Below are 16,248 nucleotides of genomic sequence, written 5' to 3' on the forward strand. Positions count from 1 at the left end.
GCCTTGAGCCTTGAAGTACTGTAGTCTCGAGCAACCTACCTCGCCAAACCACCAAACAAAGACTCTGCAACATCTTCACTCTTTTGATTCCTCCCCGTACAACATCATTACACGCCTCGCACTGCCCTCGCGTCTGCAGGCCAGAAGCATCTTATCGATTCCGCCCTGGGTCCCTCCCCCGCAGGCGTCATCGCTGACCTAACCCTGACCTTGGCCTCGCCGACTGTGAGTGCCTCATTTTGAGCCGCCCCCCAGACCCTCCACTCTCAACGTTCGCTCCGCAGCCGCCTCGCGACCACCACTTTGTCGCCTTACGACGCGCAATTCACGCTGCTCTTCTGCTGACACGCTCACCGCGCACAACAGACATCGCCCCCTCCATCATCCTACGAGTTCGACAGACACGTGTCGCGCACAGCATCTTCATGCCCTCGACTGCCCTGCTCCCGTAAACCTACGATGCCGGCCAACAATCAGAAACCGGCCTCCCAAACGCCGGCATCGCCTCGAAATACTGCAAAATACACCAACAAGGATGGCTCCAAGTTCATCACCGTACCTAAAGGGTCTCCCTCCGAGTCGTCGCTCCCCCCGACCCCCACAACTACCAAAGCCAGCGCCCCCCCACCAGATGCTAGCAATGATCCTGCTCCTGCTGTCAACCGCAAGAAGCAGAAGCGCCGGCAGAAGGCCGCTGCGAAACTTGCCTTGCAGCAGCAGACTACTAACGGACATGATGCAGCATCTGGAGCCGGTTCGGCTGCGGGATCGACGTTGGGCCGCGGCCCCGCTGACCACGAAGAAGTCGAGAGCGATGATGAGCACGAGTATGTCCTGGCAAGCGAAGTGTCAGGGCCGACTAGCAACGGTCATCTGCTTGCAGATTCCAAGTCCAAGAAGAAAAACAAGAAGAAGAAGAAGGGAGGCGCAGCAAGCAGCGACTCTCCACAATTGGCGACTGATCAAAACCTTCCATCGCAGCCTAACATGTCGCGAGGATCTGGCATGTCCCGCGACAAGATTTGGAGCACTAGTAACCAGGAGGAGCGAGAACGCATCAAGGAGTTCTGGCTTGGATTGGGTGAAGATGAGCGGAAATCCTTGGTCAAGGTGGAGAAGGACGCTGTCCTGAAGAAGATGAAGGAACAGCAGAAGCACACCTGCAGTTGTACCGTCTGCGGTAGAAAGCGTAACGCGATCGAGGAAGAGCTAGAGGGTCTGTACGATGCCTACTACTTGGAGCTGGAGCAGTTCGCGAACCAAGGCGAGGCACCTACCATGCTGCCTACACCCCGCGACTTCTCCCTAAGGCCACCTCGAGGGCTGCCATCGAACTACAGCAATCAGCCGCCGTCCCGCGGCCGGATAGTTGAACATGTTGGCGATGACGAGGACGAGGATGACCTAGAGGAGGTCTACAGCGATGACGGAGTGGAGGACGATGACTATAGCGACGACGAACCTCCCGAAGAATTCCACAACCCTCACGATCGAGACGTCGCCGATTTCTTGACGTTTGGCAACAGCCTTCAAGTCAAGGGTACGCAGCTTCTTGAATCACTTCTCCACAGATATGGTAACATGGACTTAGGTGGCATTCTCACCGTGGCGGATGATCTCCTCAAGAACGACGGCAAGCGATTCATCGAGATGATGGAGCAGCTCGCGGAGCGTCGGATGGCCAGGGAAGAGGATGCTCGCGAGCACTTCTCCCGCGGCTATGGCGGTAACCCCAATGGCGGTCACCCCAATGGCGGTAACCCCAATGGCGGATACTTCAATCCTCATAACCATCCTACTCCCGACGACGACGAATATGATGACGAAGAAGACGAGGAAGAGGACTATGACGATAGCCAAGACGAGGAGTATGAGGATGAAGAGGTATACTCGAACCCCTCTGTGATGCCACCCCAGTCCCATACTGAGTGTTGCTGCCAGGACCAGATGACGGAGGAGCAACGGATGGAAGAAGGCCGCCGGATGTTCCAGATCTTTGCCGCTCGAATGTTTGAGCAGCGCGTGCTCTCGGCCTACAAGGAAAAGGTGGCTAAGGAACGCCAGCAGAAACTCCTCGAGGAGCTGGAGGATGAGAACCGCCTTGTCGAACAACAAAAGGCCAAGAAAGCTAAGAACGCCCAGAAGAAGAAGGACAAGGCTGCTCAAAAGAAGCAAGCTCTAGCGGAGGAGCGGGCGCGCAAGGAAGCTGAGAAGGCTGCGGAGGAGGCTGCACGACAAGAAGCCGAAAAACAGCGGATTGCTCAGCAAAAGGCAAGGAGCGAGGAGAAGCGAAAGCAAAAGGAGGCCCATAAGAAGGCGGAAGAGGAGGCTCGTCTACGGAAAGAGGCGGAGCGACAACGGCAGCGTGAAAAGCAGGCCGAACAAGAGCGCAAAGCCCGCGAAGCTAAGGAAAAGGAGAAGAAGCTTAAGGAGGAGCAACGACAGCGGGAGAAGGAGGCTCGAGAGCAAAAGGAGCGCGAGGCCCAAGAGCGAAAGGACAAGCAGGACCGCGACAAGCGGGAGAAGGAAGCCCGAGCTGCCAAGGCCCAGAAGGAAGCCCAAGCTGCCCGTGAGGCCAAGGAGAAGCTTAAGGAGGAAAAGGCGGCAGCTCACAAGGCGGCCACCCAGACATCACAGCCTCTCCAAATCCCCAAGCGCGGACAGCAACATCCAGTCTCGATACCGACCGCCCTGCCGCAACATCCTCCTAACCCCAACAGCTACGCATCGCCTAAGATACCGGTTGCGACACCTGTGATTCCCAAAGCGCCGACTCCTATGCGACCCAGGACAATGTCACAGCAACAGGACACGGCCACGACAAGCTCATCCGCGTCTCAGTCTGCTTCTGCTACTAGCCAGAACCCCTCGCCTCACTCATTGACACCAGCTCATATGAGCCCGGGCCCAATAGGGCAGCGCAAGAGTAGCGCAAGCACGACAGCGACAACGTCACAGCATTCTCACTCGGTATCGCCCACGAATGCCCAGTCTAGGATTGCTAGTCAGCCCATTGGCTTCCAGATGCCTCCTATGGGAATTCAGCCTCCTCCAGGATTGACTCATGCACCACCAGGTTTCCCGAGCCGTATACCCCACGAGGCCATGTTTCCTCCAGGTTTTAGACATAGTCCTAATGTGATGATGCCTCCTCCTGGCATACACAGCGCGCCTGGCCGTGGATTCCCACCGCCGTCTATGCCGCCCCCGGGATTCCACCAAGCCGGCGATCAGTTCGGGATGGGTGGTTTCCCCATACCCAAGGATGTTCCCCCGCCAGTGCATACCCGCCAGAGCTCTGGGCAGTTCGATATTCCACCTCTAACGGCGCAGCCTATCGGACGGCCTGCTCCTATTGGACGTCCAGGAAGTCTCAGCATGGGAAGAATGCCTGATGATCTCGACGATGAGACTACTCATCTGGGAAGTCGGGCGCTTCTTGACGACGATGAACCGCTTGCCTCTGATGTGAACCCGGCAAGTCTGCGAAACCAGCCTCCGGGCTTTCCCACAGGTCCCTTCATCCCCTCAGGGTTTCCCATGGCGCATAACCCCTGGGGACCTCCTGCTGGCGGCACGTTTCCTCCTCCTGGATTCGGAAACCCGGGCTGGGGTGCGCCAAGTGCGCCTCCGGGCTTCGGCATGGGATCTCCGGTTCCCGCGATGAGTGCCATCCGCAGTACTGCTCCGGCTCGGCATGTTGCTGTTCGGCAGATGCTCTGCCAAGCCTGCAAGGCTCTGGGTGGCTCAGGTGACTCGGAAGGCTTCATTGATCTGTCAACCATCAAGTCGCAGATTGATGATATGACGGGTGACAATATCTCGGAAATTGATCTGCTGAACTTGTGCGAGACAGAGGGAAGCCCATCCAACGGAGGTGGTGTTTTTGACCTGAAACGGGATGTTGACGGTTCTGGAAAACACAGGGTACGATGGCAGCCGGATCCGAGTGACGGATTCAATCCTCAGTATCGAGCCGTTGGCGCACCGGGTGAAATTGGCAGTCCATTGATGGGCCATGTGTCACAACATGTGCCGCAGCGAGGGTCCTAGGGAGGCCCCATCCAGAGGCCGGGGAATGAAGACGCCCAACGGTCCAGCATTGGCACGACCAGGTCGTCTAGACAAGGAGACAGCAACGGTAGTGTATCTGGGATTCCAACCTCTGGGAGAGGATTGCAAATGCCCGAAATCGACCCTGCCTCGTTCGACACACAATCAACCTCGGAGGCGCGCGGTTTGTTCAGTGTATTGAGTTTGGGAGCCGAGACCTCCCCGGAGAGACCATTTAACCCATTTGAACACTCATGGAGACGACAGGCGTCGCCATCGTCAACCGCTTCCACGACCTTGGAGGCGCAGCCGGGAGAATCTTTGTTTTCTGAACAAGAAAGAAATCCGTCAAAGCGGACACAATCGAGATTCTTTCTCCCGAGTGGACGGAAGTGAATGGACTGAGCCAGGATAACAAGAGGACACATCGGTTGGGCTATGGCAGGGTTCACAGGGACTGGGCTGGAATGGACAGGCATGAGTGATGGTTTTGATGCGGGATGCTGCTCAGCGGCACCACTTGGAAGGTGTTGAGAAAGCGAACCAGCGGACCAGCGTGAAATTATCGCTGTTATTACCGAAGGGATCTTGTTCGAGTATCGGATAATAAACATGAGTCAAAGCGGGCTTGATGCATTGGCAATATGTCTGTCTCTAATTATTTGTGATGTATCTGATGGAGGAGTGATGTTCCTATGGGATGGCATTGCTGTGGTGTTGATGGATATTAAGGCAAGGATGAGGTGATTCCCATGGCTAAAATTGGCTTGCATTGTTTGACCATGGTGGAGTAGAGGCCAAGGGACAAGTTTCAACGGTGGGTCCAAATCTAACTCCAGCCTCGATACCTCTGTGATGCACGCGGGCCGTTTGAGGAAGGCAATGGAAGCACGTAACTACAGAAGCAGTAATTATGTGGCAATGGCATGGAAGTACAGGTAATACTTTAATTCAACGTCTAGGCTTCTCCCCCTTTGGTTTCGTAGATGACATTCACACACAAAGTTGCAGACTTTATCCTTTCCCATTGCTCCGAAATACTCAAAACATGAAGTTGTTGTTGATGTTGTTGTTGTTCCCTGGCCTGACAAAAAGGTATCAAAAAAGACGTAACCCTCGCCCCATGGCCTTGAACCGAGTCAAATATAGACTCCCCCTGACGCGTTCAAAAAGAGACAGCTCAGCGTTGGGGTTGCGGTGCCCATGAAGGCTCCTCCCAGACGCTGGAAAGCCTTCCCGACTCTCTTCCTCGGACGGACCGTTCCGCCTAGATTCGGGTCTGGTCCTGGAAGGGGTTGGCTCCGGCGTTTGATGGGTTCGACTGACCAGAGGCGTTGCGGATGAGGGGCTGGCGCTGAGCGGCGCGCTGCTTCTTGGTGGCGGCACGGGCGAGAGCGACGGCCTCGGACTTGGCGACGAGACGCTTCTGCTCCTTCTTGTCTCTGCAGCACATGAAGGTCAGGTAACCCATCATGAGGGCGAGGGCACCGGCAAAGACGATGGCGATGATGATGCCGGCCGTGTCCATCTCCTTCTTGACCAGGCAGATGGTCTCGTTGCTGTTGTCGAGCATGGTGCAGATGACATCGTCACGGCAGGTGCTCGTGGTGGTGGTGATGGAGGAGCAGGATCCCGTCTCGGCCGTACCGCTCTTGGTCTTGACGTCGCAAGCTGTCGTGTCCTTGACCTTGGCGGTCAAGCAGTCCTTGCCAGACGACGTGTCGGCGCCTTCTCGCTTGAAAAGGGTAGGGTTGGCGGCGGCGACACGGGGAGCGATGGTGGGAAGAGGAGCGGCCGGGAAGCGCTTCTTGAGGTCCTCACCCTTGGCGAGCTCCTCGCATCGTTGCCATGTGCGGCGAGCCTCGGCGATAGCCTCCTGGGAGGAGCAGCCAGCGTCGGTGTAGCAGCCCTGGACAGCGGGCTGTTCGGTGGATTCGAGCTTGGAGAGGCACGCAGCGAGGGCGGACTGGTCGGCGCAGTCGGCGTAAGCGGCCAGGTCAGCGCTGTTCTGGGCGAGACACTCTTGCTGGGCGATGGCGAGCGCGTTGCCCGCGAAGAAGACGGCGGATGAGAAGCGCATGCTGGCGTTTTTTTCCCGGGGGGTTTCGACCCTAGAAGACTTTCGGCGAGAAAAAGAAGGGAGGGCGATCGGCTGGCGATGGTATGAGATGGCTTGATCTGACTTGCTCCAGAGGATGCCCCGCAAGCTCCAGTTGTCGATTGCGATTGATGGTGGGAAATCAAGACACGTCAATCCCTTGCAGCAGAACAAAGGGAGAGAGGAGGAAAACGACGGGGTGTGGTAGTCGGAGATGGAGAAGGGTTTGTCGGTTTTGATGAGAGGTGATGATGTGGCCCAGCAAGGGGGGAAGGAAGCAAGAATGAGGAAGGGGAAAAAAAATGAGAAAAAAGAAGCGAAAAAGCCAAAGGAGAAGGGATTACTTCTTTGCCTGGGAATGGATGGCTGGCTGGCTGGACGGGACGTGAACAAACAGGACAGGGTGTGAGGCGGCCTTTGGGGCTGGGCTTACTATTATGGGGACCAGCCTGCTAAAAAAAGGGGAGATGATCGATCCCTGAATGGGCGGCGGCAGAGAAGACAGAGTCGACAGTGAGACGCCCACTCTGGAGCCCTGGAGGGAGATTGAGCTAGTGAGCAGTCAGCCTTGGAGATGAGGAGGGTCCTTGGGGCGACCGGGGTGGTGCAGCAGCAGCAGCAGCAGCTGTCCTGTTGGTACAGTAAGACTGCGCTGTCTGTCGTTGCCGCTGAGTAGCTGGAAATTACGGGCTGGACTGCCGCACTACAACTATGTATCCCCATGGATCCCTTTCCCCATGGATGAGCTGGCAGAGGCGTGTGGCGCTGGGTGGAACTAACGTTGAGAGCGCGGCTGAGAGCGTGAGACATGGTCTCTCCGCGTTCATATCGAGTCTAGCTATTCTATGGTGGTGGCTTGGATGGGTTCAGCCGTGGGGAGGATTTCTTCAAGAACCACACACTATTCTAACCACATGGCAAACCAGAGACAGAATTAAAGCTGTCCGGCAATGGGTCTCTTCACTACGGGAGCATCTCGGGAGAGAATGTGTTTTTTAGACAAAAACAGGGACTGACCCATCTCGGGCTGGGAAGCTGGCGGCATCCCCTTATGCACGCATAAGCACAAGCCTCCGCAAGCGCTCAGTGGCTGAGGGAAGAGGGATGGCTGTGCGGCGGGGGTCTGACCGGGGGTTGTTGGTTTTTTTGGCTGCTGGTGCGACAACGGGCTTTGAGTGGAGAGGAGTGACATTTTTGTTTTACGGGTTGGGTTTCTACGACTGTTGACTCTTTGTTTCTGTTTCTAGGGACTTTGGTGAGAGGCTGAATATGGATAGCTCGACCTGTCAATAGAAAACCCTAACAAAAAATGAGGTGAGAAAGACGGTCAAACATGGGGGTTTGCTGATGCTTACGGCTTACAGCTTGGTCTCTCTTCAACCCCTGTCGCTCACCCCGAACGCCATCCAACGCCTTTAAGGAGCAAGGCCTCGCAAAAATAAAGACCAAGATTCTCTTTTCCTGTCGAGTTTTGCTGTCGGAACATGCCGACTCCAAAGCAGGTTCCAAGGTAGGTTCGCAAACTCGTCAACCATTGGGTTTTGTCCACGCAATCACTTTTTGCCATGGATGTTCAGGGGGTGTTTGATGGTCAGTGCATTTCTCTTGGACAACAATCAATCAAAAATACGAAAAAAATCTCCGACAAAAGGATCAATCAATCAATCTAATCCATCGCTCATATTGTTCGTCACAAAGAAACTGGTGAAATGCCTTGAATCTTGATCAAGCTTCTTGTCTCACAACGTGCACGTCATGGGCTTTGAGTCCTCCCGGGCAACAGGCGCGCAGCCAATCCCATGTGAGGCTACGTCATCGTCGCGAGAAGCTTCCGAAGCCCGTTCGTAAGTTGATTGTACGAGGAAAGTAGAAAGGTATAAAAACCAGGCTACGGCGGAGGTTTCCAAGAATAATACTTTAATTCTCTTCCTATTCCTCAACAAGATAAATAAATTTGACATTACTCACACAAGATTTTCAACACACAAAACAACTTCATCATGCCTCTTGTCGTTCCCGGTATCAACTCTACTTCTGGCGATAACGCCGACGAGTGGCAGAACAAGCTCGTTGGCAAGAAGCTCTCCGAGGAAGAGTCCAACGAGACGGTAAGCTCTTTTACTCTGACGAACCGATTTATTTGAGCTGACATAGTTACAAGGTCTTTTGCAAGCGGGATCTTCCCGAGGAGACGCGCATTATTGAGCCCGGCATGATGGTGACAAAGGACTTCAAGGAGAACCGACTCAACGTTCACCTCAAGGACGACGGAACCGTGTCGCACGTTGTCAAGGGATGAGCTGGTGGTTTGTCTGCAGGGTGTACGATAAACGAGGGATTGCACGACAGCATGGATAAATGAGGACAACAGGATCAAACAAATAAACTGCCAAACAATATCTACATTGACACGTACTCTTCGCCGTGAATTCACTTCATGGTGATGCTCTAAACCCCCCCGTATTGCATCTCGAGACTTACCCCGCCACTCCGATCCGCGGGGCATCGACTTTTCCCCCCTACCAAAACAGCCCACCCCACCAAGACACGAGACGAAGCTTCTCCCTCACGAGAGTAGTCTCTAATCGTTGCTACGCGTCTCAATCCATTTCAATTCCTTTGTATTTATAGACTTTTACTCGGCACCGCCGTAAGCCGTCGCCATGTTCAAGAAAGAGTACATCCTCCATCCAAAGCCCCTCACCAAAAGCTAATCTCTCCCTCCAGGATCCAACCCTCGCCGAAGCAAAAGCTCAAGTCGTCCGTTCAGCGATCCCTCCGACAGGCGCTCCTGTCCACGTACCCGCTCCTCACGCCGCACATTGACGAGATCCTACCCAAGAAGGCGTCCCTGGCGAGCATGAAGCTGACGGACCGCAACACGCTGTACGTGCTCGACTCGACGCCGCTCTTCTACCAGCAGGACATCTCGTCGACTATTATCCCTCATTTGCGCCTCGTGCACCGCTTCCCCGACGCGTTCCCGAGTATTCGTATAGACCGTGGTGCTATCCGCTTCGTGCTCTCGGGTGCTACACTTATGGCTCCTGGCTTGACCTCACCTGGGGGTAGGCTGCCGGCTGATGGTGTCCCTGAGGGGGTGGTGGAGGGCAAGGAGATGGATCAGAAGCTAGAGGAGGATGGAAGATGGAGCCGAGAGCTTGAGAAGGGTGAGCCTGTGGTTGTCATGGCCGAGGGCAAGGTGGAGGCTTGCGCCGTGGGGACGTTGGTGGCGGGGACCAAGGAGGTCAAGGCCAAGGGCAAGGGGCCTGTGATCGAGGACGCGCACTTCCTGGGCGACGGTCTATGGAACCTGGCCACCGATTGAAGAAAGTGTGTTTTGGAGTAGGATATCGTGATACCAAATATACGCCGAGATGGAAAGCTCATGCCAAGAGATGGCGTCAGTGGTCTCTGGCCGTCGGAATTGGCCGGAGAATGAAACACAGCGAGGACGTCTTGGGATATCAATTCGGCTATGCGTTGTTTGTTGGCACCTTGGCTTCTGAAGAAAGATTTCTAGACAATAATATCTTGGTTAAGAGTGCCTTGAGGACTGGGTCTGAAGTCTGTCTGTCGGGCAAACATCTGTGTGTCTGGGACAAGTCACCGTCTTGCAGGAGATCGCGAGATCTCGATATATTGATGCTCGTCGTTTGCGATGGGACTGAGTAGATGCCATCTCTCAAGTGGTCCTGTCTCTGGAGGAAATGCAAGCCGTTATGTCACTCGATCGATGCTCGGTCTCCCAGTGGGCTTTGTGGGTGAGAATGCGGATATCTGGGTTTCAAAGCCGATATTAAAGATGATTGATGTCGTCTTAACGAACTATTCATAGCTTGAGGAAGAGGCCTTGTGCCCCAGCAGCATCGTTGTGTGTCAAGACTGGGCACTCGTTCATTATCCCCCAAGGGCCTCCTCAGGCGAGGTCAAGGAGCCACAGGCAATGGGTGCTTACGAGAAATGACGATTATGCGATATATCTTGCAAAGTTAGTTTGGGAACGGTTATCAACAAAATGAATTGTGAAAGCTCCTCAAACTTGCCTCTTGCAGGAGCGTTGGTAGCTGTAGTGCGCGATAGATCCGAAGTACCATCTAAAGACCGAATCTTTATAAAGCAGTAGCTATTGGTTTCGTCGAGAAACCCCAATTCCGTCACCAGGCTTGAAAGAGCATTCTCACATAATCGAGTTGCAACGCTGTGTTTTAGTCAGTGACAGATAGGTCAACCAGATCATTCCATGAAGAGAGAATAAAAGACTTTAGTTTCTCTGTTCGATCTACGAGAAAAGTGGAAGACAATGCATGTGAGATTTCCCCTGTAACTGGTATTAAAAGCTCTCGCATCTGTTGACTAGAGACTGCGGCAAGTTGGGTTCAAGTTTCGACCGAGACTTGGCCGTTGTCTGCTCTGGGCTTCTTTGACCTTCTAAACAGAAATTGATCTAATGATAGGATAATTTAAACATGCTAATCTGAGAAAATCATGTTGGAAGGCCCTGAATGTATCATTCTTCAGTGTACAGTCCAGACTCTACGAGGGTCGTGTTCTGGCGGACCACGCTGGTTCAAGACTTGGAACATTTTGACGTGCTTGAAGGGTGGAAGAATATTGCTTATAGATACTTCCATAGTGTGCTTGGTGTCATATGTTGAAGTGTCTGGGGTTGGGAGAGAGATGGGAGTAAATGCTCTGCTCGCCCCGCGCACATTTGGTCTAAATCCATAGCCAAGTGAGAAATTTTCAGGCTTAAACTACTGAAAAAGTCATTTTAGATGGTTCTTGATGTATCTTCAATAGATCTGCTTGTTCTCTATGTCGGATTTGAGGGGGTAAACACTCCCCTCGTGTAACGAGAGGGGACTAAAGCAAGGCCTCCTATGGGCCAAACAGTCAGAGGATACCATGGTTAAATGTTGAAGAGAGTAAAATGGGCTAAGTTCATGAATTGGAGGCAACCCCTGACCTTGGATTGTCAGGCCCGTGACTGATATACGTGATGAACTTGTGGCGGCGTCGAGGGACATCGGGTAGAGTTCTTAGCTAGCCACCGCTCCATCAGAAGAACGATTGAATCTTTGTCTTTGAACAGATATGACGAAGAGAATCTTTGGGAAACAAAAGTGCCCTTGAACAAAACTCCTGAAAGAGTCCTTTGAGAAAGGCCAAGAGCTCCGGTGAGTATCTGCAAACTCTATGACGGAGTCGAACGACATTTACTGGCCACTTTGATGAAGCTTGATATCACTTGCATTAGTTGGCCGCCCAAGATTGATAACTGGCACAACGATCAGAGTGGAGACAATATTGAGTTCAAGAAAAAGGTCAAGTAGAGAGCATAGCAAGAGCAAGGAATCAACACAGGCGATCTAGATCTGGCACCGGTGATGAATAACGTGGGTTTCAATGAGAGAAAGCCCGGAGCCTGTATTGAATGTATCGATCCTCAGGGCAGGCCGTGGCGCTTCGAGCTTGCAAGCCTGCTAACTTGGAAGTCCAGAGCTACGAGACTGGATGACCGGGGGGGGGGGGGGGGGGCTCTCAGCTAGATCCCTTCCAGTGGCGTTAATGACCGGATGACAAGTGATATTGGGAATCAAATTTGCTATGCGGCAAGGAGCACAGGGGGCAGAGATGAAGTGACTCTTGGCCAACTCGGCGACTGCATTGTTGAACAGATATCAGAGAACTAATGCGAGGAAGGAGTTTACTTCGTAGACGGTGATGAGCCCTTGAACTAACATGTTTGCCTTGGACATTATGATTTGCTCAAAACTTGTATGCCTGTTGGCCCTGCTGCTCTTAGACAGAATCAACATGGCATTCTACCCTTTCCATAAGTGGCTGAACTTGGACCTCAGCGTCTTGGTATCAGTTGGCCATGCTTCTTCGAGCTTACATGGCGTCTGGAAGTAATTTACATCCCGAGATTGTTAAAGGTAGCCTAAGCCACGATCGCAGGGAGAAGCTGTTGGTTGTTGTGGTGCATGATCATGTAAGGAGTTGCAGCTGTAGCTGAGCAAGAGTTGGTTTACCCTCGACCCTTTCGTTTAGGCTTCGAAAAATCTTACACTCGTTCTCAAGCTGGTTCCCGAGCTAGTGTTCCACAAGTTCCTGGTTGCTATTGCAGCCATACCCCTTGCGACAGACTCTTCAGATGGCCCATGTATCCCACATTCATCTGCCACAATTGAGACAGTGGCAAATTCAGGCACTGAAACCAGCTCGCCAACAGTTTCTTCCACTGAGGTAGCTTCTAGTCCAGAAACCACCATATCCATCACCACCAAAACTGCCTCTAGTATGGAGACTGTTGCTACCTTTGGCACTACCGAGACATCTTTAACAACTGCAACGCCCACTTCCACCACAACAGGAGATTATCATCACAATGACCTAAAGATCCTTGCAGGATGGTCCTCCCCTTAGAGAGAATGTCCACTGTGAGGTCAATGGCTCTCGCAAGGCAATCTTGTCACTTGACCAGTCCAACGAGGAGCGACCCGGTATCCCCATTTCCATCGAGGGCTGCTACCAGAGATGCGATATAAGTTAAACTCTCCTACGGCCCCGTTGATAGTACTGACATGCATGTTCAGTATAGAGCTAACACTGAGCCTAGTTGCAAGTCCTTGTCCTTCTCTTATGGCCACCTTGGCCAACCCCTATGTGACCTCTTTGACGGGACCGTTTCAGAAAGTGTAAGTACACTGGACCATACTGAGGTTTCCTTATGGTTCGACCTTGTCTGTGGTTCGCTATCTGGGAAAGCAATGGAGCCGAGTGATGCTTGAGGGACTCGTTCGGATGATTGGATGGGTTGGTTCAGGGGGAAATCTAATGCTTTCGAGAGCATTCAATTTCTGACGGAGAGATGAATACAACCGTTTGTCAAGTTGAGGGCACCAGGATTCGTTCTTGATGTTGTGTTATAGTACCTATGATATTGGGAGTCTGTCAGATTAGTCATGGAACTGATTCGTATTGAGACTAGCCCATCTCTAAACTTGCTGGGATTCGTCTTGCGCCTTTTGCTTACGTTCCCTCCACTATTGTTCTTGTAATCATTGGGTAGAACACCTATCCAGATACAACAGAACCTGTCAAATCAACTATCCAAGTCTCGTCAGAATGACCACATTCTCTTCCATCCCTCCATACATCCTCGGCGGCGCCTGCGTCAGCCGTGGTCTGATGGCCCTCTACTCCCCACGAAAAGAATATGGCCATGTCGGTTTACCGCTCGAATCTCCAGCAGTACCTCAGAGCAACCCAGACCACGGTGGGGTATCGCCGCTCATGTACTTCAAGGGGCTCCGTGAGATCTCGTACGGTCTCACGCTGATGGTGCTGCAGCGTCAGGGGAACGAGGACGCTGTCACGACATTTGCTGCGATCCTATCGGTCGTGAGGATCGGCGATGGTCTTATCGTCTGGCTGAAGGGAGGAGAGGAGTTGAGATGGAGGGCTATGGGCCATTGGATCACTGGGGTTGGGTTCGTTGGGTGGGTGATTTGGAGGTGCAGTATTCGGGGATACTTTTGACGGGCTTGGACTCTTGATTAGACCTGGGTGAGAAACTATGTTAGTAATGTTCTGAGCTTGATATATCCTGAGACACATTCTTCTCTGCAAGGGCCCCTTACCTCGTCCTCCAAAGGGGTAGATGTTGGCGTATACGGCTCCCATCAACTGTGATGCCGGCCTTTGCCAGTACCAGGGTGCGAGCTTTGCGTATTTTGAAACGAAGACACGAATCTATTTCCTGTAGATATAGGGTGCATATAGATAAAAGAAGGAAGACCAGGGAATACCCAGGTAGACTTAGGGAGGCTGGAGGCAGTCTGGAGCTTGGAAAGACTCTTCAGCGTTCAGTTACACGTTCTCCAAGCATCTTCGGTGCTGGAGGGGTGGCTGGGCAATTTCAAACACCCAAGCTGTCGTTTAATCCATCGCTGTAGAGCGTGCTGGCCTAGTCCTATTGGAGGCTATTGTTCGTTCACTGTTCGTGTGCTCGGTCTGCCAGCTGCCAGGCACCTCTTGCCAGATCAGTAGCCCGTTCGTGCACGCCCAGGCGTTTGGTTCTCTAGTAGTGGGAATTTTACTTGAAATATCCCCCCCTCTCTTCTTCATTTCAGAACCTGCATCGATTCTAGAAATCACCATCTTCTCCAGAACAAAACCACATCTGTTCTTGAGACGACTTTGATTTCTTCTAGAGATCACATCGATTTCTAGAAAGCAGCATCGATATCATCTTCTCGCGCACATCTCATCGCTCACTACCCAACCGTTCACCACACGTCACCAGTACACGAATCAACATGGCTGACGAAGGTCGTCTCTACGTTGCCTTGTACGCCCGCGGTGGCAGACCCAGAATGGCCACCAAGGAGGACAAGTAAGTTTCCCCCCTTCCTACTACACTCCTATTTGAATACTAACGATAAACAGATTTCACTGGGCTTTCATCACTGGCCCCGACTATGAATCTCCCGAGACTCGTGCTACGCGACACCACGTCACGCACGGCGTCGAGATGATCGACGGCACTCCCCTTATGATGTGGAAGTACTGCGAGCAGGACATTCCCACCGGCTGGACTGGCCAGCTTCTTGTCCGCGTCCTCATCGGCGAGGTCAAATCCATGGAGCGGGTCACCTTCGTCTTCCACAACACGCCTCTTAAGCACGACACTGAGGGCTGGAACTGCGTCAAGTGGGTTGAGGAAGCCTTCATGACCATCACGCAGGACGATAAGGCTCTGGGAGAGGCCGTCACTGACTGGGACGATATCCGCAACAAGGCCATGGAGTACGTCGACGAGAAGATCAAGTCTGGTCGTTTCGAGCTCTGCCGCGACTTTGAGAACGATGATGTTCCCACCTGGGACATGGTTTCCAACAAGGAGCTTTCTACTTAAGCGAGACATGAGAGATATGACGGAGGATGGGTGGCAACGTTGATCATGTATCTGCCTTCAAGGCACGAGAACAAGCTGACAACTCTACGCGATATTCGTATGGTAATGAATCAAGAAATCATCAACTTTGTCTTTCTAAATGCGTCGTGAGGGCTGGCTTGACTGGCCCAAGTATGCACCCAGTAGACCTAGAATCACTATTCCGCGTCATAGTCACCATGCTCAGCACGGTATTTCTCTGTGCTAAGCTGATGAGCCTGCTTGATCTACGTGCGTAGAGACTCGCTGGCTGCTTGACAGCTGGCGAGATGCCAAGAGCCCAGACAAACCCAGAGGCATGTTCGCGTACTCGACGTCTGCTTGCTTGCTCCAAGTCCCGTGATTTCAAGCCCCAACCCTCGCTACGTAATTTTCAAACAGTTCGTTCCCCTCCAGCCTCTCGCTGGCTTCCACATGCCCGGCCGTAATACCCATGGAGCCCCTCCACGCATCAGTGTCCAGGCGTATCTCCCGCGTGAGCCTCGAGAACAGGATGGGAGAAAATTATCTCGACTCGTGGTCTGTGTTTTAAAGATCTTTTCAATTGCAGTTGGAATAAACATCCAACGAGACACACCTAAAAAAAAGGATCCGACTGCATAACGTGTCTTGGCAATGTAAGCACCCTTGGAATATCCCTCCGACTTTTCTTGGCCCCTTCGCGCCGGTTTTCACCCTCGTATAAATCCAGGTCAAGCTGAAAAGTTCAACACTGTCAAGTAACTGGCAATGCCCGTTGGCTGGACCATGCTGGCCGTTTCTACTGGAAATGGCGGACCTGTGGCTTGCTGAATTGGCTCGTAACGCCTCAGCGCCACTTTCTGACGGGCAGCAGATGCAGCGGCTGAAGCCATGGTCTGATGAGTTTACGGCTGAAGCGAGACTTGGACAAGTGTTTGGCAAGATAGATTGTTTGGATATGGGTATTGACGGGAGTGTACATGGCACTATTTTCTTGGATGGCCGGGAATACGATGACCATTCCAGGAAGAGCACAGGTGGCTGGAGATGTGGCTTTGTCTGCGCTGTGAGATTCAATGGACGTCCAAAGCTCTGCTTCAAGACGAACATGATGCCTACAACATGCTGTCATACTACGTAGTAGTGTCCCAGATTGCTGGGACTGACATGA

The 16,248-nt window shown here is 52.7% G+C and overlaps 6 protein-coding genes across 6 annotated transcripts; 5 read left to right on the forward strand and 1 right to left on the reverse strand.

The window, feature by feature from the left end:
* Nucleotides 1-459: 459 nt before the first annotated feature.
* Nucleotides 460-4,053, forward strand: NECHADRAFT_81283 (uncharacterized protein; the record flags this gene model as incomplete). Its single annotated transcript, XM_003042153.1, has 1 exon — nucleotides 460-4,053. The coding sequence occupies one exon, from the start codon at nucleotides 460-462 to the stop codon at nucleotides 4,051-4,053; it is 3,594 nt and encodes a 1,197-aa protein (XP_003042199.1).
* An 872-nt stretch (nucleotides 4,054-4,925) lies between these two features.
* NECHADRAFT_104641 (uncharacterized protein) lies at nucleotides 4,926-6,418 on the reverse strand. The gene has a single exon (XM_003042232.1). The coding sequence runs from the start codon at nucleotides 6,131-6,133 to the stop codon at nucleotides 5,321-5,323; it is 813 nt and encodes a 270-aa protein (XP_003042278.1). The 5' UTR covers nucleotides 6,134-6,418; the 3' UTR covers nucleotides 4,926-5,320.
* A 1,668-nt stretch (nucleotides 6,419-8,086) lies between these two features.
* On the forward strand, nucleotides 8,087-8,566 carry NECHADRAFT_61639 (uncharacterized protein). The gene is made up of 2 exons (XM_003042154.1): nucleotides 8,087-8,259; nucleotides 8,313-8,566. The coding sequence occupies exons 1-2, from the start codon at nucleotides 8,152-8,154 to the stop codon at nucleotides 8,448-8,450; spliced, it is 246 nt and encodes an 81-aa protein (XP_003042200.1). The 5' UTR covers nucleotides 8,087-8,151; the 3' UTR covers nucleotides 8,451-8,566.
* A 248-nt stretch (nucleotides 8,567-8,814) lies between these two features.
* Nucleotides 8,815-9,479, forward strand: NECHADRAFT_81285 (uncharacterized protein; the record flags this gene model as incomplete). The annotated part of the gene is made up of 2 exons (XM_003042155.1): nucleotides 8,815-8,828; nucleotides 8,879-9,479. 2 exons carry the CDS (start codon nucleotides 8,815-8,817, stop codon nucleotides 9,477-9,479), a joined length of 615 nt encoding a protein of 204 aa, XP_003042201.1.
* Nucleotides 9,480-13,285: 3,806 nt separating this feature from the next.
* On the forward strand, nucleotides 13,286-13,820 carry NECHADRAFT_81286 (uncharacterized protein; the record flags this gene model as incomplete). The annotated part of the gene is made up of 2 exons (XM_003042156.1): nucleotides 13,286-13,659; nucleotides 13,772-13,820. The coding sequence occupies 2 exons, from the start codon at nucleotides 13,286-13,288 to the stop codon at nucleotides 13,818-13,820; spliced, it is 423 nt and encodes a 140-aa protein (XP_003042202.1).
* A 658-nt stretch (nucleotides 13,821-14,478) lies between these two features.
* Nucleotides 14,479-15,077, forward strand: NECHADRAFT_81287 (uncharacterized protein; the record flags this gene model as incomplete). Its single annotated transcript, XM_003042157.1, has 2 exons — nucleotides 14,479-14,555; nucleotides 14,609-15,077. The coding sequence occupies 2 exons, from the start codon at nucleotides 14,479-14,481 to the stop codon at nucleotides 15,075-15,077; spliced, it is 546 nt and encodes a 181-aa protein (XP_003042203.1).
* Between the last annotated feature and the right edge of the window lie 1,171 nt (nucleotides 15,078-16,248).

The sequence above is a fragment of the Fusarium vanettenii genome (genome assembly GCF_000151355.1).
Source record: "Fusarium vanettenii 77-13-4 chromosome 6 genomic scaffold NECHAsca_37_chr6_2_0, whole genome shotgun sequence".
Classification (NCBI taxonomy): domain Eukaryota; kingdom Fungi; phylum Ascomycota; class Sordariomycetes; order Hypocreales; family Nectriaceae; genus Fusarium; species Fusarium vanettenii.